Genomic DNA, 23,007 nt, shown 5'->3' with positions numbered 1-23,007 from the left:
TTGATCCCTAGTCTAAGATCCCATGTGCTATACAGTGCAGCAAAAGATTTTTTTAAATAATAAAAATAATACAATAAAACTAAAAGAGAAGATTAAGGAGAGTTAACTGCAACATATGATCCTGGATTGGATCTTTGTCCAGAAACAGGACAGTTAAGCCACACTGATGAAATCTGAACAAAAGTTGTAGATTAGTTATTAACTCTTAGTATAACTGAACATGAACTTATGCAAACTCTGGGAGATGGTGAGGGAGAGGGAGGCCTGGCATGTTGCAGTCCATGGGGCCACAAAGAGTCAGACGTGACTGGGCGACTGAACAACTGTTGCAGGGAGGAAGCCAATTCTGACTTCATGTAGGAAACTGTTTCTTTGACTTGCTTTTATTATTATAATCATACTCAATGGCTTGCCTGGAAGACCCTGCCCCTCTGCTTGACTGTAAACTAAAGTGCCTTTTTTCAGCTCACAGAGAAATAGTTTGTCCCCGCCCACCTGTGAATAGAAGAGATTAACACACCCCTTCTGAAGGCTGAAGTTTCCCTTGGAGATGTTTTGCAAGATTGAAGACCCTTTCAGTTTACTTCCCCCCTGCATCTCCCTTTCTATTCTTTTGACTTTAGTTCCTCATTGCTTCCTTCTCTCTGATCTATAAAAGAACCTGGCATCCAGACCCCAGTAAGATGGTTATTTTGAGGTGCTAGCTTGCCACCTTCTTCTCCGTTGGTCTGCTCCCAGATTAAAGTCTCTTCCTTGCCTCAACACCTTGACTCTCGGATTCATTAGCCTATCTGTGGCGAGCAGAGCAAGCTTGGATCCAGTAACACAACAATATCAGTATCTATTAGTGTATCTCCTGGTTTTGATAGAGAAGCTGGGTTAAGAGTATTTGGGAATTCTGTTTTTGCAACAGTTTAAGTATTTATTTTTATATTTTAGTATTTAAAATGAGAAGTTTTAAACATTTAGATGAACACTAGTTGTGCAGGGAATATGGAAAGTGTGAGCCTTTCAGTTTACCTTCATGGCACTCAGTAATTGACTCCAATGGCAAATACTGGACTCCAGTTCACTTGGGGGTGAATGGTGGTGTGGGGCTTTGTTAGGCCAGAAGTTTCAGAAGAAAAGGAAAGCACGTGTTTAAAAAAAAAAAGCCTAAAATGGAGTCATGTGTCCCATCAAACCAAGACTTAATTCCAGTTTAAATGTTTCTCAAGAAAATGTGCTCTTTAAATAATCAATCTGAAATTTCCTGCTTGGCACAAGTGAGGTAATCTGCATGATAAGACCCCAGCCATTCCATTTCCCTAAAAGATGTCCTGGCCTAAAACAATCCTTTCTTTTCTTTTGCTAATAACGTCCTTGCCCCACTTTCCTACTGCCCGCAAAAAACTTCCATTTTGTACCACCCTTTGGAGTAGCTGCTTGGTAGATGGGATAGTGCCGGATTCAGAAGTTGAATAAAGCCAATTAATCTTCACATTTGGCTGAATTACTTGTGTATGTGTGAGTGTGTTTAAGCACACATCTCGAAAAAGAAGGGTTTCAGGCAAAGAAGAAAAACTGATGTACGGAGAACCTAGCTTTTTAATGTTCAACGGTAGTTCTCACAATATATCTCTCAGAGAAGAATCAAGAGAAAGCAATCGTGAGGGATCAGGGCATTTTTAAAGGTTCATCGCCCAACTCTCCCGCACAGGCAAGGGTGGGAAAGAAGACTGGACATCATGCCCCATCCCGGTGTTACAAGGGAAGGCTGAGGTTATAATTACTGTCTGGGATCACAATCTGTCAGAGCACTGGAGTCACAGGCACCACCTCACAGCTACACACTTGGTGCTGAACAAATGGTCAGTATCACACAAATACAACCACATATTCGCTCTTAGGACACACAAGGACACAACCACACAATGAGACACCTCCACATCTTTATACACAGTCACAACCTCACACCCAATAAGGCACACACAGTCGCACAATCTGCTCACACTATGACATACAAAGTCACATACAGAATCTCGCATCCTCAGCCGCCAGCGCGCAAAAACCCAAGGCTCTCTGGACACGCCCCGTCCCCGCCCCAGAGTCCCGGACCCCTCACCTTCTGCCTTCCCTTGGTCGCGTCCGGGTCCCTGCGGAGCTAAGGATCTCGCCACGACTTCAAGAGAGACCTAACGCTGGGCCACTGTGGACTCTGGGAAACGTAGTCCAGAGCCAGTCCAGCCGCAGACAAGATGGCGTCCTCATACCTCACAGACTGGGCTTGGCCCGTTTGACACTGCCCTCGAAAGCCTTCAAAGAAAGGGGTTCCCTCTCCAAACCTTCCATCACGCCTGAACTTATCTTCCCCCAAGTCAGGATCACTCACTCTGAGAGCCTCATAATCACAGGAGGAGGTCGCCAAGTTGGCAGGGGGAAAGAGACGGAGAGACATTGAATGTCAACCAGCAAAGCCTTAAGGGAAATGTAGTCTAAGGCCGGGAAAGCGCCGTTGCTGTTGACAGAAGGTAATCAGATACCAGCCTGGGCTCGGCCACCGTGACCGTGCGGGCGGCGTCGCGAAGACTTCTGGGAGTGCTCTCTCGCCCTCGGAGTGCGCAGGCGCAGCGCACCGAGTGGACATTTTGGTCTTTGTCCGCGGGTCAGTCCGGCCCCTGGGTCCACGTGGCGCGAAAATAGGAGGTGGGATGTGGGCGTCTTGGGCCGATGGGGTCGGGGAGGTTGAAGGGAAGGATTCCGGATCTACTGGGGTGCGGTGTGAGAGTGTGGAGTGGGTTTAAGAGCTTCTGGCCTACAAGTAGGGTGGGGGTGGGGGCCTCTGGGGAGCGTTCGAGCGATGTGTGACCCTGAGTTTGACCGCAAATTTGACCGGATGTTTGAATTAGTTGAGGGAGAAACTGTGGGTACGGGATTGTATGGCTGCTTCTAAGAGAGAGATGTAGGAGACCAGCACTGAGAGAATAACATCCGAGCGGCACTTCCCTTGTCGAAAGTGCTGATGATTAACGGTGCCATCTGTCTGGAACATCTTATTTACTTGAAGATTGAAGGGCTATAAAAGCTAAGTGGTATATAATTTTAAAATGGGCTTCGGTATAAAAGTGCGTTTCCTTTTAATTGGGTAGAAGGCAAATCACTGTGGGGTGTGTGTGTGTGTGTGTGTGTTTTAAACAGGTAAGAATATTTCAAAGGATATTTTTGTTAGGGGGAGCCTGCTTCAAATGGTCTCCAATGTCCTGATCTTTGGGGTACTTTAATAGGACTGCTGTTAAGTCTTAAGTAAATATCAGCGTTACGTTTTTAGAAGCAGTGTCCTATTGCGCAGAAGCCGAGAACTGGGGAGTCAAGGGTTTGAGGTTCTAGATTCGGCACTGTTATCCTCGTTTTTTTGAAAAAACTAATTCCTGGAATGTTTATCCATGAATCCGGACTAGTTAGGTATCCTGACTGCTAAATGCGTTTTCCCAGGTTATGGATTTTGTGAAGTAACAAAGGTACTTTTTCTAAGGATCTCCTCCAGTTATCCTTTTCGTATTTTAAATAATTGGGTACCAAATCAATAACTACAAATCAGTAGCCTTCAAATAGACAAACAACTGCCAGTTAGAAGGTGTGATAGAGAAAAACCATTATTTACAACAATGGTTTTTTAAAAATTGAGGAATAAGCTTAAGAAATGTGCAAAACTACCGGAAAAGAACTTTAAATTACTGCTGAAGGGCGTAATGTTAAGATAGGAACAAAAATAAACAGTGTTTTTCATGTTATCCCAATAAAAGTATCCACACATTTTTCTGGCGGGGGCGACCTAAATTAAGCTGATTCTGGACTTCATATGGAAAAATAGACAAGTTAGAATAGCCAGTAAAACTCAAAAAGAAAAGCAGTTGGGGTGTGGGGAAGTGGGAACCCAACAATAACATTTTACTTTTTTTTTTTTTTTTGGCCACACTGCTCAGTTTTCAGGATGTTAGTTCCCCAACTAGGGTATGGATTGAACCCACACCCTGGGCAGTGAATGCTCTGAGTCCTAACTTCTGGACCACCAGGGAATTCCCCTGATGGCAGAACATTTTAAATCCTCAGAAATTAAAATAGTATTGGCATTAGCAGGAAGCAGGCCTATGCAGGGCAATTCAGCAGTATGTATAATAACTACTTTTCTTTTGACCTAGTTATTTTACAGACGGAAATTCATTCTGCAGATGTACCTGAATTTACATGAACTGATGCAGGTACAGTGTTTCACATAGGAAAAGATTAGGAACAATTCATGCCCATAGGAAAAGATTAGGAACAATTCATGCCCATCAGTAGGAGATTAAATTTGAAAAAGAATAGCTAGCTCTATGGGTATAACTGAATCTCTTTGCTGTTCACCTTTAACATGTCACTGATAATCCAACTGTACTCCAATATAAAATAACAATTAAAAAATACAGAAAGGGAGAAAAAATTCCTCAAATAGTACAGTTATTCTTACTGTTTCTGGTAAAAATTTCTGAAAGATTCAGATATGCAGATGCTCTTTTTAAATTTCTCTGTTTAAGCTTTTTTTTTTTTTTTGACATTTCTTTTTATAACTGGAATGAGGAAGTTAGAATTCTTTGTTCAGGTTACACTCATCTTTAGCAACTCATCATTGCCTCCTTTATGAGATTTTGTTCTTTGATTTCCATGATGGTTATTTTCTCATGGTTAATTCAGCGCTTCTGATATTTTTTACAGATCCTAATTGTGACTTATTTTGGGTCAGACTACATCAGAAGTGATCTTCAAATTGCATAATAACATCAGGAGAGAAATATTGACCCACCACTAGTGATTGTATTTTCTCCTTTATGACCAAAATGTAATCTTCATGGTTTCATAATTTGCTCATTCCTTGATCATTTAATGAATGGTTTTAACATCAATAAATAATCTTTTAGCTGAATCAGCAGTAATTGCTTCAGGTTTGCAAAGTGATGATTTTCTAGTTTTTTCATTACTTTTACATTTATTTGGTTGCTACCTCAAATTGTATCAAATTTATCCTGGCTTTTTCTTCTTTAATCATCATTTTAAAGTTATACTCTTATAACTGTAGCTAGTTTTCTTTTTCTGATAGTCATATTATCACAGTTTTATTCAGTGGAACTTCCTTCTTGCTAACTCCTGTCTCATTTTAACTTGCCACCATTTAACTTTGAAAGCTTTTCCACTCCAGACCCACCTTATACCTTCCCTCCTAGACTTGGAATTGGCCATTTCTCCAAGGAGCTCTGGTTCCTTCTACTGGAAAATGGTATTTGAAACCAAGATCTGGGTGCTAGATGCTCTCTTTGCTGCAGAGGTAACATTGTTTCAAGGCCGTTTCATAGACAGAATGAATAAACCCATTTTTAAAAATCATGAGTTCATATTAGTATTTCTAATTCAGTTTAAATGTTTCAGGATTTTTACCTCAGTACTTAGCTCCTAATTGTATTTTATGGTAAAAAAAATTTGGAACAGGTTAATACAAGTGTGGGCTTATTTGCTTTATTCTGCAGTTTCAAAATAACTGAAAATAGTTTCAAAATAACAATGTTGGTAGTGTAGTAACCATAAACATACTGTATATCCTGTGAAAATTTTCTTTGTAGCTCTTTTTGCCCTTCCACCGAGTACACCAAAGATGTAGAGTCAAAGTTCTCTGCTTTATTTTTTAATTTTTTATTTTTTTGATTTTTTTCTGTTTTAAAGTCATTTGAAATAAATCCTTGTTTTGAGGAATTACGTTAATTACCAAGTTAATGCACAGTTGAGTTCACGTGTTTCAGTTTGTTTCCAGTTTAGGGACTGCTTTTTAAGAAGTGAATTTGATTATATAAAAAAGTCGATAGTGCATTTCAACAAAAACTATATCTCATAGAGAGATCTCATTCTGCTCTCCTCTCCATCACATTCTTCTCTGTCCCAATTAAATGTAGTTTCTTTTTTTTGTTGTTGTTTATCTTTCAAGTAGATTTTGTATTTGTTAGGCCATTCGTGTATATTTCTTCTCTCCTGTCCCCCATCCTTATGTAAAAGATGCACTCTGTACATTCCTCTTTTTTGTCACTTCACAATATGTCCTGGAGATATCCTTTCTTAATCATATATATGATTTTTAACTGCCTTGTGTGTGTGTACTATAGTTGATTCTGCTGTTGGATGTTTGGGTTGATCCTAATCTTTTGCTGTTACTAATTAATTGCAGTAATGTGTAATTTTTCATCTGTGTCATTTTGTACTTATGGAAGGTTCTCCTGCGTTGGCAGGAGGATTCTTGACCACTAGCACCACCTGGGAAGCCCCTTGATTATCTCTAAAGTAGATTGCTGCAAGTGGAATTGCATATAGGGCTAAGAACTGTAATTTCTTTTCAGCTATCTACAAGAACACTTCTCTTCCTAGAACCTTACCATCAGAGTGTAGTGTTGAATGTTTTATTTTTTTGCCAAAAGTATGAGTGGAAATTGATATCTCAATGTAGGTTTAATTTACATCTCTGTTATGGATGCGATTGAGTACTTTTAAAGGCCACATGTACTTATCTGGGAACTGTCCTTATCCTTTTCCTCGTTTTACTATAGAGTGCCTCTTTCTTCTAGGAACTGTTAAATTACATTAGAAAGGTTAGCCCTATGTGAGATGAGTTGCAGGATTTTTTCACGTTTTAAATTTGTGTTTTAATATTGTTCAGTGGTTGTTTCTTTTTAAAACTCATGTGGAATCAGGAAGTTTTTGTTTTTATGTTAGATTTATCAGTTAGTTAAAATGATATGTTAGTTAATTGGTCTTTTCATTTATGGTCATAGAAAGCCTTTATCACTCCAGGTTTCACCTTTACTTTCCAATCCTTACAAGGTTATAATTTTTATGGGTTTTCATATCCTAGCATATGATATTTAGGTATGCATCAGGTTTATATTTTTTTCCAGTAGGCTACCCAGTACTTCCAACACCATTTATTAATATTAAAAGACCTTAACTCTCCTATTTTAAGATTCTTTACTTTGATCATATACTAAATTCTCATGTATTTGGTCTGTTTCTGGACTTTATATTCTCATCCATCTTCCAGTGTGTATTCATGTACCCATATTTATCTTCTTAGTGTGTGAGCTTTATGATTTTGTTTTAATATCTAGTATAGTTGGTCTCTTATTGCTTATCTTTTTCAGTTTCTTAACTATTCTTGTTTATTTTTCTATGTGAACTTTAGAACTTTACACAGGAAACCTAGTTTCCTATGTAAACTAGGAAAAAGCTAATTGATATTGCATTAAATTTTGTAAAATAATTTTAGGGAAAGGGACTATAGTGTTGAATATTCCTGTCTGTGTACATGTTGTATGTTGTATATATGCTAGTTTCCTTTTGGGTCTTTTAGAGTGTTTTAAAATTTTCTTCATATAGATTTTAGAGACTTTTTTACTAAGTTTATTTTTAGGTCCTTTATCTATTATATTGCTGTTCCGAATGGAGTCTTTGTTGTGGTATATGTAAAGCTTGTTGCTTTCTATAAGTTAATTTTATTCCCTGCTTAACTTATTATTGTTTATAATTACATTTAAAAATGAGACATTGGGCATCCTTATCTTTATTTAGAATTTAATAGAAATGCCTTCAATGTTTTTGCATTAGATGAGATGTTGGCTTTTGTGGTCAGATGTAGATTATGATGACCTATTATGTGTAAATATTACCCTTCCTGCCTGGGTCTCTGGGGGTGTGAGTAGAAATAAAAAGTTTAAAACTGAGACCACTGCAATGCCTCATATACAACAACCAGGAAAGATCACATTAATCAAGGAAATAAAAATCTCTCTAAACTCTGATAACTGCAGTCTTTAAAACATCAAATGGAACAAAAATAAGATACCCATTCATATTCTGTTTTTCCATTTCCTCCTTTTGGGTGACCATTTTTTAACTCACTTTCTCCATTTATCTTTTGTGTTCTTTTCATAGCTTTTGTTTGCTTAAAGTTTTTGTCTTTTTCAAAAAATAATTTTGTTACATTTTTGTAATTTTCAGGTGAGTTTAATTGTTGGAAAATTTTGCTGTTCATTGCCACTGTTTTTCTTAAAGCATCCTTGTATAGACCACAAAGTATTTGCCATGTTTGTAGGAGGTAGATTTTCCTAGACAAGTACAAAAAAGGGAAACATAGCAGCATTCTGTGCTTCAAAGCTCTCCTGCCTCTTCTAGTGTTGAAAAGCAGAAGGCTTCTGCACCTTCTTTGGCTAGTTGACCCTAACTTGGTTGAGGCCGACCTCTATCTTTCTCTTTCTGTTTCCCATAAATCTTCATAGTAGTTGCCTTCCAGGATGATGCATTTACTTTCAGAGGTTTCTGAATCTGGGGTCACCCCACTCCCAAGTGCTTTTTAAGTCTGCTCTGCTCTGCTACCCCTGCAGTCTCTTTTGGTTTAATATAGGTTTTACTCTCATTGATTCTGTCTTAGAGTAAGACTTATTCTGTAAGGAAATATTAGCTGTGGATTTCTGAACTCGCTAAGTCCTTAGAATCTCCCTTAGCATTCCCAGTTCTTCCTAGGCTTTTTTGCAACTTCCTCTTTAGGCCCCCTGTGTGGGTTTTCCTTTGGTAGAGATAACATGGAGTTTGGGCTGGGTTTTTCTTTTTTTGTCATGAGTCTTGTTGATTACCACAGTTCTTACTCAGGGTGAATTCCTCATTCTGAGAACGAATCTTTCCTGGTTATTTCTGAGGTCTGCTATCTTAAGGAACTCTCACCATTATCTTAGTCTTTCTTGCTACACTGTCACACACTATTGTGCTTCCTGTACCACATCTGCTATTTTAGGTTTTGGGACCACACTTAGATATAATTTAGAGTTAAAATAAATTCTCACTACTACTTTCACTACAGATGTATGGATTAACTGCTTGCCCCTTACTCCCCTCTAACCATTAATCCACTTTTCTTGATATTTTGTATGGTTTTAAGGAAGAGTACTTAAAAGATTGAAACTAAGCAGTCACCTGACTCCTGTGAAATGTTTCCTTGTCTTCCTGACCATTGGTGTTCCTAGGATTCAATGCTCTTGACCATTCACACATTCCACCTGTCTTCAGCAGCAGTTACAGTCTGACAGCTGACAGATTCCCATTTCCATTCTAGGCTGTTCTGAGCTCCTCGTTTATGTATGCAGTTGCCTAATGGATGTATTTGCCTGCATGTTCCTTAGAAACCTGACACTCTGAATGTCCAGGAGATCAAACTTGATCTTCTTCCTGCAGGTTGTTCCTAGGCAACCCACACTCTCATGTTTATCTCTGTGTACATTACTATTTAAGTCAGTCTCTGAGCCTTCCATCTGCTGTACCCCAGTACAGGTTGGTGACTGCTTTTTCACCATGCATAGTAGATAGAGTGTATAAGTAGTAACTTGTATTTTTTAGGATTTTGCTTTTTTTTTTAAAATAATTTCAACTTTATAGAAAAGCTGCATGTACCCTTTCTAGAGAAGAGTGCAATGTACAGAGAAGTCCCATATACACTTCACCCAAATTCACCATTTACTTTTTAAATTGCCTTATTTTTCCTTCTCTAATTCTCCAGACGTGTAGTTTTTTTTGCACTATTTGAGACTAAGTTGTATACTGCTCCCTTTATCTGTAAATACTTCAGCATAAATTTTCTAAGAACAAGGATATTCTTTTTTTTAAGGATATTCTTATACATCATCATAGTACAGTAATCAAAATCAGAAAACATACTATCAATACTATTAATTCAAATCTATATTCAAATTTTGTCTATTGTCCCAATAATGTTCGTAACTTTTTTTGTTTGTTTTGAATGTGTGGGTAACATATTTACAGGACATTTTTTATATATAGTTTCATTTAGAGTATATTGCAATCAAATATTAGGAATCCAGGAACACTTTTTCAGTTTTTGTTCCTAAATACTGTCAAGAACAACTTTATCCATGTGACTTAGTGTGATAGGCATATGTTGTTCTAGATAATGAATATTAAATTTCATCCAAGAGTAAGGGTCACAGTTAAAATCATACTTAGGAACCTACATAGGAGTGTGGTGCTAGAGAACAGTAGCAGCCAGTCAATGTAAGATGTGAACAACTTTTCCTATGTAAGTCAAATTCTCAAAATAAATTCCCCCTCTCTTCCTCCATTTTTGGGTGTGTGGAGCCTTAAATGGTTTAATGAGTATATGGCTTTGAAATTCTGGATCCAGATAGTACCTGTGCTCATATAGTTGTATGTGCTTTAATCTCTTAAGGCAAAAAGTTATTACTTTATTCTTTTTCACAGGGTCACTTCCTTGTGCATTCCTGGAGATTGCACCGTCCTCATCCTTCAGAAGGTTCGGGAGGCCCCAGGGCTCAGCCAAGTTCTAGGAGAGAACTTTGGCTCCAGCATTAACATTCTAGTGCTGTGTCATTTCCCCAGTAGCAGGTTGTGGACTGATCAGGCTGGATGTGATCCTCTGTTGAAGCACGAAGACGAACTCTGGATGGTGGAGAAAGAAGTGGAAAGGAAGTTTGTTCAGGTGAGTGCATCACAGTCGGGCACATCACAGTTGTTCAGTCAGCACTGCCACCTCTGAAAAGCTTTCTCACCAACCCTAATCTTAGAGTAAGTCTTTAGAAACCTGAAGGACATTTCCAGTCATCATTTTTTCTTTCAGTAGTCTGTGCCTTTAATCAGGTTCTAGAAGAGTAGGTGCCCTTATTTTTATTCTGCATGTCAGCACTTCACACTTCATTCCCTCTGCCTCTCTGTGATTGTTCTGTCTTCCATGATACCCTCAGTCTCATATCTCTTGGTGTGTGTATGCTCCTTTCCTTGTGTGTTGTCTTTTAATATCTTAGGTTTACATATTATCTGATATTTAGGTTCCTTTTTATTACTTACCAATTTCTCTCATTTTTTCAGTTGTTAAATGCTTCAGCATCATATTTTACATCTGTAATCACACTTCCTGTTGTCTTATCCAGTTCCCCCATTATGCATCAGTAAACTCCTGCCTCCTTCCCTTCTGCCCCCATGTACCTCTTTTCAGAAGTTTTTGCTGTAGCAATCAGTTCTGCTTTTTTGCTATGTGTGTGTGTATAGATGAATGGATGGCTGAGTCTGTATTTATTTTTTTATATAATACATGAATTTGTAAAAAAATTTTGAACATCAGTGAAAACATCTGACCCTCGGTCCTGTAGTTCTTTTTCAAAGCTGCAGTCACTTAAGAGTTTCACATGGATTCTTCTTGAGGCAGTCTGTGAATAAACAAGCATATATTAATGTATCTGTGGTGCAAATACAAATATATATAAGCACTCAGTCTTTTCATTTAAATGGTGGTATGTATTCTATTGTGTACATAGTTTTCTTCTTTTCTCCATCAACACTTAATTTGTTTAACCTGTCTCTGATGGACATTTAGGTTGTTTCCAGACTTGTGTGAGTGAAGATGCAAGTGAATATACTTGTTTATATTGCTTTGCAGAGATGTGCAGATACAGTTACATCCTAATTTACTCTTAAGTAGAAATGCTAGGTCAAAGTTAAGTTTATTTATAGATTTGATAGAAATAGGCACATTGTTCTCAGAAGAAGTAAACCAACTTACATGTCTACCAACATGGTATATTGATATATTCAATAAGTATTTCCTGCATGATTTGTATTTAGCACCATTTCAGGTACTAGGGAAATGTTATGATCCAAGCAGTCAAAAATTCCTCCCTCTTGAGGCCTACATTCTAATTGGGGAAGACAGACTATGAGTAAATAGGTAAACAGTGTATTCTATCAGATGGTGGTGAGTCCTGTGAAGAAGAATAAAGCAAGGAAAACTGGCATAGTGAGAGCCAGTTGGGGGTTATAATTTTAAATAAGTTGGTCAGGGAAAGGTCTCATTAAGAGAGTAACATTTAAGAGTATGAGAGTGCAGTATGCAGTATTTGGTGGAAGAGCATTCAGCCAAAAGGAACAAAAAGTCTTAAAAACCCTGAGGCTTGTGCTTCCTCTTAAAGAAATAATGATGAGGGCAGTGGACTTGAGCAGAGTGACAAAGGGTTTGGTTAGGTAACAGGCCAAATCATAGACTTTGGCCTTTATTCTGAGTGATTTGAAAGGCCATCAAAGGTTTTTGAGGTGAGGAGTGAAAAGATCAGAATTAAATTTGAGCTGCTATAAAGAAAATACGGTATAGGGGGCCAAGGCTAGGAGATTAATGGGAGTGATCACTACTGCAGTGATCTAGGTAATAGTTGTACTTAGTGACAAGTGGTCAGATTTTTAAGATGCTTTAAAGGAATAGTTGAAGGATTGACTGATTTTATGTTGGATATGAGAGAAAGAAGTCACTGATGACTTAACTAGATAAGGATGAGACAAGAAGACTTCAGGAATTTTGAGAGACCGATCAGGGATTTTCTTATGGACTTGTTAATTGTGTCCTGTCTACTGATTCATCATCTAAGTGCATATTCAGGTAGGCAGTCAGGAATCTAGGGAGCTGGAAAGTCAGGAATTTAGGGAACCTAGAAAGTTGAGAAGACTTACGTTCTGCTGTACTAACAAACTGCTTTAATCAGTGGTGGTGTCTGCATTTCCTTGCTCAGTTCTACTTCTCTTACCACTCAGAGATGCCATTGTGTCCAAGTCTTCTGCATCCAGCCTGCATTCCTAGATTCTGTTGTTAGAAACTAGGAGGTGGTGATGTGACCCCCTGAGACTGTGCCTTTTGTTTTTGGAGAGTGTTGTGCATAAGAGCTCTTCCTAAAAACAGCAGTGACAGCTGCCTACACATATTCTTCCTAGTAGGACATTAGAATTATAGCTGTTTCCTACTTTTACCAGCAATGCAGTTTTCCCTTTTTCTCTTTTTCTTTCTCATTCTCAGACAGAAAGTGAGCAGAGATGTCTTTTTGGTTTTTTTGGCTGTACTGTGAGGCTTGTGGGACCTTAGCTCCCCAGCCAGGGATTGAACCTGGGCACTTGGCAGCTACAGGGAGGAGTCCTAACCAGTGGATCATCAGGGAAATGCCAACATGTCTTTATTTTACCATTTTAGAGCAAAGGATCTACTTATGTTTGAGTCATCCTTCTAGGAGTACTTTCCAGTTTCAGCTTTATTGGTGCTTTTGTTGCTTTATCTGTCAAAGTATTTCCCCATCTTTTGCTTTTTTCTCCTCCTTCTACCTTCTTATTGGACATGTCTTCTGGAACTCTGCATTCTGCCTTTCCTCTTTCTGTTTATAAATTAATTCTCAGAAATGACTCATTCATTCTGAAGTTAGAAGTAAAGTGAAGTCGCTCAGTTGTGTCAACTCTTTGCGACCCCATGGACTGTAGCCTACCAGGCTTCTCCATCCATGGGATTTTCCATGCAAGAGTACTGGAGTGGGTTGCCATTTCCTTCTCCAGGGGATCTTCCCAACCTGGGGATTGAACCCGGGTCTTCCACGTTGTAGGGCAGACACTTTACCATCTGAGCCACCAGGGAAGTCCCAAGCTTTCTATAAATATCAATCTTTATTTTTGCACCTCTAGCCTTTCTGTCTTGCCCACCATAATTTTACCTATTTACAGGGTAAACAACTATCCAATTGACTTCATTTTCATTGTGTTAGACAGAGATTTTAGCTCATTATTTCAGGTCCAGATGTCACATCAAATTAGGTCTGGATTATTTCCTTTCTCATGGTCCTTGTGACATAGTCAAACCTTTTAAAAGATACAGTTTAATTAGGAGAGGACATATTAACCCTGTGAGTATAATGTGAACATATTTTCTTCTTTCTATAAAATTATTTGAATCTTGGCCTTTGAGCTTATTTAAACTCGTTACTTAATTCCTCTTTTATTGATCTCCCATCTTATTGTCCATTCTACTTCACATTTTGCACAGAAATTCCAAAGTCCTCAGTAAACATCTTACATGTGTTTTACTTTTATGTGTGGAATCTATCATGTGGAATCTACCTGTTGAAAGGAAGGCCAATATTTTATTTTTTCTGTCTGAAATTTTGATTACACATGCAGTAACTTGTTAAATAATCTGATTTTTTGTATAAGGATTTTTTTAGACCTGTTCTTAACATCTTCAAACAGTAAAAACATTGAAAGAACAGTACATTGATCTACTGTATACCCACCACATAAACTCAATAATACGTATTTTGCCATGTTTGATACATCTGTTTCCTAGTACATGAATATTGTGTGCATTGAAATAGCATGACATTTAACTACTAAATAATGAAGTATGCATTTTCTAAAAATAATGTTATGTGGGGGGGCCCACATAACAAAAATACTATTATCATACCTTCATCAGTTCAGCTCAGTCGTTCAGTCATGTCCGTCTCTTTATGACCCTATGAACTGCAGCACACCAGGCCTCCCTGCCCATCACCGACTCCTGGAGTTTACCCAAACCCATGTCCATTGTGATACCATCCAACCGTCTCATCCTCAGTCGTCCCTTTCTCCCACCTTCAATCTTTCCCAGCATCAGGGTCTTTTCAAATGAGTCAGTTCTTCGCATCAGGTGGCCAAAGTATTGGAGTTTCAACTTCAACGTCAGTCCTACCAATGAACACCCATGGCTGATCTCCTTTAGGATGGACTGGTTGGATCTCCTTGCAGTGCAAGGGACTCTCAAGAGTCTTCTCCATCACCACAGTTCAAAAGCATCAGTTCTTCAGTGCTCAGTCTTCTTTATAGTCCAACTCTCACATTAATACATGACCACTGGAAAAACTGTACCCTTGATTAGACGGACCTTTGTTGACAAAGTAATGTCTCTGCTTTTTAATATGCTGTCTAGGTTGGTCATAACTTTCCTTCCAAGGAGTAAGCATCTTTTAACTTCATGGCTCCAGTCACCATCTGCAGTGATTTTGGAGCCCCCAAAAATAAAGTCTTCCACTGTTTCCGCATATCTTAGATGATTAATATTATGTAATAATATTTAGATTTCCCCAGTTGCCTCCAAAATACCTTGTATAGCATTTTTTGTCTTTAATGCCAGAATCCAGTCAAGGTTTAAATGTTGGATCTGGTTATTGTCTTTTTAATCTTTAAATGGTAAAGATTTATTTCCCCCTTGATTTTGCCCCCTGTATTTAAAAAAATACTTAACTGTCAGCCATCCAAAGAAAAAAAGAGTACAGACAGCCATTACTGCAATCCAGCATCTCAGATTATAGTTAGTATATTGACTTAGCTATGCAGAAATTTGGGTTTAAAAATACTTCATATGAAACACTTATTTTAAGAAAAGTGAAGCGTGATTGTGATGGAAGTTAAGGGAAAGATGTTTAGAAGTACAGGACAAGATTGGAGAAGTCTTTAGGAGCCTCTTACTGGAGCTGCTTCTAGGAGGTTCCATACATTATAAAAAGCCTAAGATATAGGATGGGGTTGGGTTAAACCAAGGGACATAAGGAACATAATATGCCTAATTGTGACTCATGATTGCATACCTAACACGCTTGGTAGGTTTTTTCTCAGGGCCTCTGAACTTAACCATTACTTAGAATGCTCTTCCTCCACGTTATCTATAAGGATCACTCTCTTTCTTCCTTCATGTCTTGAACTTAACCTTCTCAGAAGCTGTTCTGTCTGAAACTGAAACTCTTTATCCATTCCCTGGTTTTTTCCCATAGCAGTTAAAACTTGTTAACAAACCTTCTCTTTTATTTTTTTTTCTGTCCACTAGAATGTAAACTTGATAGGTGCAGAAAGTTTTGTCAGTTTTGTTCAATGCTTTTTATCCTTGGAGCTTAGAACTGTTCCAGACTCACAGAAAGAAGGTAGAAGAAGGTATTTGTTGAATGAATAATGAGATGTGTTTTGAGCATCAATTCTCAAACTTTTTGGTCTTAGGAACTCTTCACATTTTTTTTTTTGTAATTAAAAAGACAGCTTTATTGAGATGTAATTCAGATAACATAAAATCTACCCTTTTGGGGATGTACAATTCAGTGTTTTGTAGTATATTCACAAAGTTGTGTAATCATCACCATTACCACATTTTCTTCAGAATGTAACCCATTACCCATGAGCAGTAACATTTATAGTCAGTCCTAAAACTTGAGGGCCTCCAAAGGAGGTTTATTATGTGGACTTTTATGATGTTTATTTAATGTAAAACTGAGAAACTTTTGAAAACATTTATTAATTTTTTTAAAAAACTCAAATAATAATCTCATTACATATAAACTTAAATTATAATTCTTTTTTTTTTTTTATTTCTTTTAGTCAATCCTGTCTTAAATTATAATTCTTAAGTAACTATTTTCCAAAATAAAAGTTTAGTGAGAAGAGTGGCATTGTTTTGCATGTTTGTGGAGCAGTGTTTTAATAGCCTTTTCAGATAATTGTGAATATTCGTTGGTACTATACTAACACTTTATAAGTGGTAATTTTTCAAGATTAGCCACAATGTGAAATTTGAAATTATATCAGATTTTTCTGTTCTCTTACACAATATCCATTTATCTTAAACTTTGAATGGATTTCTGACCCATGCATGATTTTGTAACATCATGCATTGTGTGCTTAGTTGCTCAGTTGTGTCTGACTCTTTGTGATCCCATGGACTGTAGCCCACCCGGCTCCTCCGTCCATGGGGATTCTCCAGGCAAGAATACTGGAATGGGCTGCCATACCTTCCTCCAGGGGATCATCCCAACCTGGGGACTGAACTCAGGTCTCCCACATTGCAGGAAGATTCTTTACCCTCTGAGCTACCAGGGAAACCCATCATGCACTGGCCAGTTGAACTGCAGCTCTTTCAGGTGTTGACATGGGGGCCTTCCTGAGTGGCTCAGTTGGTAAAGAACCTGTTTGCCAATGCAGGAGACACAAGAGAACACCTGTTCAATCCCTGGTTTGGGAAGATCCTCTGGAGAAGGAAATGGCAACTTGCTCCCATATGCTCGCCTGGAAGATTCCATGGACAGAGGAGTCTGGTGGGCTACAGTCCATGGGGTTGCAAAGAGTCAGACACGACTGAACACACAAATGTTGACATAACTCACACAATATCAAAATGTCATATTTTGTTAACATTACCAGTCTCATTAGAAAAGTCTTTGGAAGTTTCAATCACATGGTGGAGGAAACACGTTTTCCAAAATCCTAATTTTTACTTTTGTTCGAAAACTTGAATTCTGTCATTGGCAGCATATACAATCAGTTATTTTCCTTGAGGTGATTCTCTTACTTTTTTGTCTGAACAAAGTTCCTGCCAAACAATGCCCAAGTCTTAATAACCATAGCTTGTAAGGCATTTATTAGTTTAAAGCAAATTAATGGTGCAGCATGAAGTAAAGTAAAAAATGGTGCTTCATGAGTAAAGTGGCTAATTAGCTCACAACTTAATTTGTTTGCCCAGGTGCTTTCCTTTGAGACAACTGTCATCCTCTTGTGTACAACAGAACTATACATGTATATGTATAAAATTAATATTTCTTTAAATGTATAGTTTTTGCTTTTCATGGATTTGATACTCACTATACTTTTTGTTTGCTTAATTTTCCTATACTTAAGCACAGATTTCCTTGGACTTTCTCCAGAACAGTTCAAAGCTCTCTCAGTACTAGTTTCCACATTGTTACATGCATTGGGAAATCTCCATTTTTCCCTTTGGAGACAATAAGTCTAGAATTCTTGTCCTCTTACTTCAGTGTAGACCAGGCTGTACTCTGACCTGATAGTCCTCTCTTACCTTGTAGCTTTTCATCACCATTAACATAGAAATTATTTCATTTTTCCCCCTCTGTACATCCCCTCATTTTTGGATTCTATATCTGTTACCATCTCTGTGTACTTACTAATTTTGGTGGAACACATCTTCTAATAGCCTCCTGGGAGAAAAGGTGTCTTTTGGGCATTTGCATATCTGAAAAATGCTTGTACTTGACTGTCTCATTAGATTGATAGTCTAAGCTTAAATTTTTTTTTTTTTTTAAGCTTAAACTTTTTTCAGTCAGAATTCTGTCTTCTAGCTTCCTGTCTTTCTATTGGGAAATTTTATTCTCTTTTCTTTGAATGATGCATGTTCTTTCTTTTGAAAACATTTTTCGCCTCCTTGCTGTTTTGAAATGTCCCAGTAATGTGTCTAGGTATTCATCTTTCATTCTTCATTGTGCAGGGTACCAAGTGCACCTTTTAAGACGTCTGGAGAGTCATGACTTACAGGAGAGGGCATTTTTTTGTTCTTTGACTATTTCCTCTAAACCAGTTTCCCCCTTTCATTTTCTGGAACTTCTTTTACTCAGCTATTTTATCACTTTGGTTTATCCTCCAATGTGTCTTCTTACAACTTCTATCAGGAAATGACAGTTGTCACCAATGCTTATATGTCATTGATCAAACAAGTGACCTGGCCACGCCTGAGTTTGCTAGAGTGAAGTAGTGCAATCCTTCTGCACTATGGAAACCCTGTTACTGGTGAATGGTAATACAATTTCCATTACCTTACCTCTCACCCCACCCCATTGTCCCCAGTCTTACTTTTTAAGGGACCTTTTTCTGTTTCTTGCTTCCAGAATCCTGTTATTGTTTCACTGATAAAATTTCTTCTCGTAACTGTCTGTGATTGGTTTCAGGGTTTTGTTGTTTGCTGTGCCTTACCTTTATTTCCTTAGAGTTTCTTTCTTTCAGTGTTGATCTTTCATGTTAGTGGGGTTCCTCTACTGTGTGTGGAGTATTGGCTACACAGTCATGTTTAAGAGTGATTCACTAAAAGGTAAGCTCTTTTGTGCCTGGGTGCTTCTAGTCAACTGGTAGGCTTCAGTGGATAAAGAGTAGAGCATAGAATGCCTCATGGACTTTGGGGTCTCCTTCTGAGTTATACAGTCATACTCTCATGGTCAGATGTGGCCAGGTCCTTTGTTTCACCAGAAAAAAACGACCACAAATAAGTATCATCTTAGATGGGAGGCATCCTATTTAAGTTTTTCACTGGCCTTTTAGTTTGTCCAGAAAAGGGTCTTTTCATATCCTGCTCAAAGTTTCCAACACTTTTGGCATCGACTACAGAATGGAGCTGGGGTCTCACCATATTACATATACATCCCATTGCTTTCAATATAGCACCTGTCATTTCATTTGTTGAGTGTCCCTGAGACTGGGGCTTCTGTGATTAAATTCCTGCAAAGAATAACTTTGATTTTGTGAAAGGAGTGGTCCTTTGTCCTCATGACTGACAGTAAGGGGCCAGCTGCAACTTAAACAATTTTTATTTTTTCAGCGAATATCATTCCTTCTTTTGAGGCACTTAAAATTTCTCTTCATTTCCTGAGTCTTTATGATATTTTGTGGCACAGGTTTGCTTGCTTGACATCAGTGTCCTCTTCTGCAGTGCCTTTACGTTATTTGAACTTCTTTAGCTCTTCTGTCTGTTGAAAATCTCCCATGTACTTTATGTTATTGAAAAAAAAAATGTTAATACCTGTGTGTATTGATGTTGCCTGTCCTTGATGTTCTTTCTTGTCCTTTGAGTGGAATTTTAGAAGGAAGCAGTTGGCTTTTCTGTTCCCTTTTTCAGAATCCCTGGTAGACTTTCTCAATTTTATGTGGTTATCTTTTTATCCTATTTGTTAATCCCTCATTTTTTGGTATTTTCAATTTGCTGGATTATGAAATTAGGTTATTTTTCAAGAGTTTTCTGAGCTGTTTATACATATGTGAATGTTTAATTTTCAACCAGGAGTCCTATTCAAGGGTTTCCATCTCAGAATTTAGTTGAAGACACTGATCATGAGGATTCTTTCATACTTTGAGCTAGTTCATCCCTCAAAGCACAATCTGAAATTTCATTACTAATGGAAAAATTCATAAATAATGGTAACATAAAGCTAACATTTATGGGTGCTTACCATGTGCCAGCCACAGTTCTAAGCGCATTATACATTGACTCCTTTAAATGATGATTCTTTGTACTCCATTTTATTTAGAAGAAGCTTGAGAAGATGATGAACAGATAGATTGGCAACAAGACTTGGGAGACAAGTTGCATCCAGCTTCAATAAAGTACAGACTGAGAAAAAAAGCAGTGACTAAGAAAATTGGAAAGGTGCTTCCTCTGATATCAGACTATCTTTTAAGGCAACAACTTTTTCAACCTAGAGTTTGAAACACAGTTTAGACTTAGTTTTGTAAGAAAGAATCGTCAATTTAAATAGTGTGGAAATCTGCCACAGCTTACTCCTTGTAGTAATAACCCTTTTTGTAAAAGGGTATAAAATCAGTGTGGAAATGCCTTCACTAAAAATTTGAACCCCACATGATATCAGAGCATTCATACTGGAGAGAAAACCTATGAATTTACTGAATTTTGGAAAACTTTCATTCGTATGTTGCACCTCATTCAATGTTGAAGTCAGGCTGGAGAGAAATCCTGTGCTTCTAAAGAATATTGAAAAGCCTTTAGCTAGATAACATCTCATTGAGCAGAAGAAAATTCATACTGGAGAGAAGTCAGTGAAGGTTATAAATCTTCACTGAACATTTTAGAAAATTTAGAGTTGGAGAGAAAGCTCTAAATATACTGATTATGATAAAGTTTTCTCTTGAACCTTATCTCTTACTCTACATTTGAAAGGTCATAACAGAGAAGTCCAGCACATGTAAGAAATGTGGAAATACCTTCAGCTAAAAGTAAATTTTCATTTGTCAGAAAATTCATACAGGAAAGAAACCTTGTGAATGTGGGAAAGCTTCCATTCAGATGTCACACCCCAGTCAGCAGAAAATTTGTAGGGGGGAAAACCCCTTTGCCTGTAAGGTATGTGGGAAAATCTTCAGCCACAAATCAACTCTTACTGAGCATGAGCATTTTCATAATAGAGAGAAACCTTTTGAATGTAATGAATGTGGAAAAGCATTCAGCCAAAAGCAGTATGTCATTAAACATCAGAACACCCATACTGGAGAGAAGCTTTTTGAATGTAATGAATGTGGGAAATCCTTCAGCCAGAAGGAAAACCTTCTTACCCATCAGAAAATTCACACTGGAGAAAAACCTTTTGAGTGTAAGGACTGTGGGAAAGCTTTCATTCAGAAGTCAAACCTCATCAGACACCAGAGAACTCACACAGGAGAGAAGCCCTTTATATGTAAGGAGTGTGGGAAAACCTTCAGTGGCAAATCAAACCTTACTGAGCATGAGAAAATTCATATCGGAGAGAAACCCTTCAAGTGTAATGAATGTGGAACAGCTTTTGGTCAGAAGAAGTACCTCATAAAACATCAAAATATTCACACTGGAGAGAAACCTTATGAATGTAATGAATGTGGAAAAGCCTTCTCTCAGCGAACATCACTTATTGTACATGTGAGAATTCATTCAGGTGATAAGCCTTATGAATGCAATGTATGTGGAAAAGCCTTCTCTCAAAGTTCATCTCTTACTGTACATGTGAGAAGCCATACAGGTGAGAAACCCTATGGTTGTAATGAGTGTGGGAAAGCTTTCTCTCAGTTCTCAACCCTTGCTCTACATTTGAGAATACACACAGGTAAGAAGCCTTATCAGTGTAGTGAATGTGGGAAAGCTTTCAGCCAGAAGTCACACCACATTAGACACCAGAAAATTCATACCCATTAAAACCCTGTGGATATCATGAAAGGTGTTCATCAGGAATTCACACCTTATAACACATCAGAAATAATCATTCTGAAGGAAGGCATCACAAATGAGGGAAGCAAAAGCTAAAAACTTAACGGACACCAGAGAATTCATCTTGAAGAGAAGGACATTTGTATGATTAAAATCCTGTATCCAATAAAAAACATACTGCAAAGGTAATGCTGAAAACTTTATGATTGCCATCTGCATGAATCTGGAGATCTTCACCAGTGTAATAAAAAAAAAAAACAACAACTATAAGTATTAGAAAGAAAGAGACTTCTATGGTATTGATTTAGCAGAACAGAAGAGATTCTGGAAAAGCCTATGCATTTATTAGAATTTTTAATATAGAAAAGGCATCAGGAGCTGAGAAGCTAATGGGACTATTTTAAAAAGTGCTTTGGAGGTAATTTGTTCTCTAAGGTGGGGGAGGGGGGAGAGAATAGAACATGAACTATACACAAAGGTAAGGGGATTGGGCTAAAAGCAGAAGTATGAAAAAGCTATATAGTAAAATGGTTATGACCTTGGGAATGGGAAACATTCCTTATGGCAAATTGAAAAATATCTAGCAATTCTACTCTGAGTTTGTATGCTCAGGAAATTATGTACCAGACTATTTACTGTAGCATGATTTGTAGTACTCATTAATTGGAAACAACTTAAATGCCCATCAGGAACAAAATGGGAAATACTTAGAATGGAATACTGTATATCTGTAAAGTGTAATAAATGAGATCTATATGTATTAGAAAGATCTCAAAAGTCATGTTGAGGGGGACAGATAAAGTTGCAGATTGACAGATAATATGATGACATTTTTGTAAATTTGAATTAAAACTTCCTCACAGGATTTCAGTGCTATATATTGGTAATGGATACATATATGTATGTATGTTTTTTAAGTGTTTTTGAAATGGGTTGGAAGGATACAGACCAAACTCTTGATAGTGGTTGCCTGTGAAGAGTGGAGAAGGGAAGGGAATGCGTGTGGGGGAGGGGTTGTTAGAGGGGGACTTCAGTTTTATATATAAACATCAATTTCTCTTAAAAAAGACTGCAGAAAATATATTGAAATACTGGTTAATTCTGGATTGTGGTATATGGATATCTTGTCTTATTTTTTGTACTTTCCTGTATTTTTAAATTTTCTCAAAATTAGTAAGAATGGGGGTGAGGATGGGAACACTGTACCTATAGAAATCATGTTCTAATGGATTCATTCCCAATCAACTACTAAACTTTTTATAGGAGATATTTCTAAAGTTTTATGAATGAATGGATGGACTTGCTCTCTATGTAGTAGGAAATTATCTATTTTATTAAAATTAAAACTGACAGTATAATCCAAA

General features: G+C 37.6%; 2 protein-coding genes across 5 annotated transcripts in view; one reads left to right on the top strand and one right to left on the bottom strand.

Annotated features, from left to right (window-relative positions):
• ZNF565 (zinc finger protein 565) overlaps positions 1-2,235 on the bottom strand; it is a 34,374-nt gene extending 32,139 nt beyond the window's left edge. The window contains exon 1 of the mRNA XM_043437414.1: positions 2,105-2,235. The gene's annotated coding sequence lies outside the window, so the exon portion shown is untranslated. The remainder of the gene's footprint in view (positions 1-2,104) is intronic.
• A 142-nt stretch (positions 2,236-2,377) lies between these two features.
• Positions 2,378-23,007, top strand: ZNF146 (zinc finger protein 146). 4 transcript variants are annotated; one of them, XM_043437479.1, is made up of 3 exons: positions 2,378-2,510; positions 10,318-10,555; positions 19,980-23,007. In XM_043437479.1, exon 3 carries the CDS (start codon positions 20,753-20,755, stop codon positions 21,629-21,631), a length of 879 nt encoding a protein of 292 aa, XP_043293414.1. In that variant the 5' UTR covers positions 2,378-2,510; positions 10,318-10,555; positions 19,980-20,752; the 3' UTR covers positions 21,632-23,007. The 4 variants fall into 4 exon arrangements, with proteins under 4 accessions (XP_043293414.1, XP_043293411.1, XP_043293412.1 ...); XM_043437476.1 differs by lacking the exon at positions 2,378-2,510 and adding an exon at positions 2,521-2,685; XM_043437477.1 differs by lacking the exon at positions 2,378-2,510 and adding an exon at positions 2,819-3,071.

Source organism: Cervus canadensis, chromosome 18, assembly GCF_019320065.1.
Source record: "Cervus canadensis isolate Bull #8, Minnesota chromosome 18, ASM1932006v1, whole genome shotgun sequence".
Lineage (NCBI taxonomy): Eukaryota > Metazoa > Chordata > Mammalia > Artiodactyla > Cervidae > Cervus > Cervus canadensis.
This window is presented reverse-complemented; position numbering and strand designations above follow the sequence as displayed.